Below are 1111 nucleotides of genomic sequence, written 5' to 3' on the forward strand. Positions count from 1 at the left end.
ATTTTAACAAAGGTGTAAAAATCTGGGATTCTGAGGCACTCTTATGGTTAGATTTAAGTATAACCTGTCACTCAAGTCCTTTTGACAAAACAGATGTAAAGAATTGCAGGCCATATTAAATGTTTGTTGTTTAAAATGCTAGCTGCTTGCTGTTTGCTCACTTTAGTCTAGTGGTTAAAGCAATGACATTATCACCCACCTTTTCAGTTCTTATTTCCTCATATGTGTATGTGCATTAAAATGGTCTATTGTGGTTGTCGATGAAAAATACTCCCATGGAATTTTGAGTCCTCAAGAAACTGTAGAACAGAACTGTAGAACATCTTGCTAGCATATATACTCTTTCTAAAAAAATACTTCTTTCATAGTGTGTTGAATCATCTGTACAGTGGCCAACAAAAAGAGGCATAACCATATATGCTGATCCAGATATACCAGCAGCAAGGTATGATTTGAAAATTCAGTGATAATTCTGGAGTAGAGACTTAAGTATAATATTTTCTTATAAAGTGTTCCATAAGATTGATGATGGGAAACTAATGCAGTTTCAAAAAATGAGAAAAAGGTGGCCAAGGAAATTTTTATTAAACATACAATAATTTAAAAGGACATGCCATGGTAACTGCTGTTAGCAGCACAGTTCACTGAGAACTGGCAGTGGCTCTAGAGTCTCCTTGTTTCTTGTTGGACAAGGTGGTTTCTGTAAGGCAGGTCCAAGGAAAATTGGCATGGAATTGTCTTGGTAGATGTGGGCCAGATGGCAATACCTCTTAATTTGTGGAAAGTTTGTGAAAAGCAAAGACTGGTTTGTTGTCTTCCTGAAGGTGAATTTCAAAGGCTTTGCCTATAACCCTGTCCTCATCAAGACATACAACAGTAACATTAATGAAATCACAGAAATGATGTAATATTATGTCATTTCATGCATAGTATAAGAATTTAAAATACTGTACCTCCATCCTTCCCACCTGCCTTTTATATTATTGTTGTTACACATTTTATTTACATGTTAAAAACTCTAGAATACATTTTTTTTTATTTATTTGTTTTTATTTGGGTGAAGATTTACAGAGCAAATTCACTTTCCATACAGCAGTTCACATATACTTTG

The 1111-nt window shown here is 34.4% G+C and overlaps 1 protein-coding gene across 1 annotated transcript in view; it reads left to right on the forward strand.

Annotated features, from left to right (window-relative positions):
* TDRD12 (tudor domain containing 12) overlaps positions 1-1111 on the forward strand; it is a gene marked incomplete at its 5' end in the record, with an annotated part of 227744 nt that overhangs the window by 88943 nt on the left and 137690 nt on the right. Inside the window, one exon of the mRNA XM_042782749.1 lies at positions 369-445. Within this exon, the coding sequence (XP_042638683.1) occupies positions 369-445 (77 nt within the window). The remainder of the gene's footprint in view (positions 1-368; positions 446-1111) is intronic.

This window comes from Orycteropus afer, unplaced genomic scaffold (genome assembly GCF_000298275.1).
Source record: "Orycteropus afer afer isolate SDZICR_OR568_19922 unplaced genomic scaffold, OryAfe1.0 scaffold00459, whole genome shotgun sequence".
Classification (NCBI taxonomy): domain Eukaryota; kingdom Metazoa; phylum Chordata; class Mammalia; order Tubulidentata; family Orycteropodidae; genus Orycteropus; species Orycteropus afer.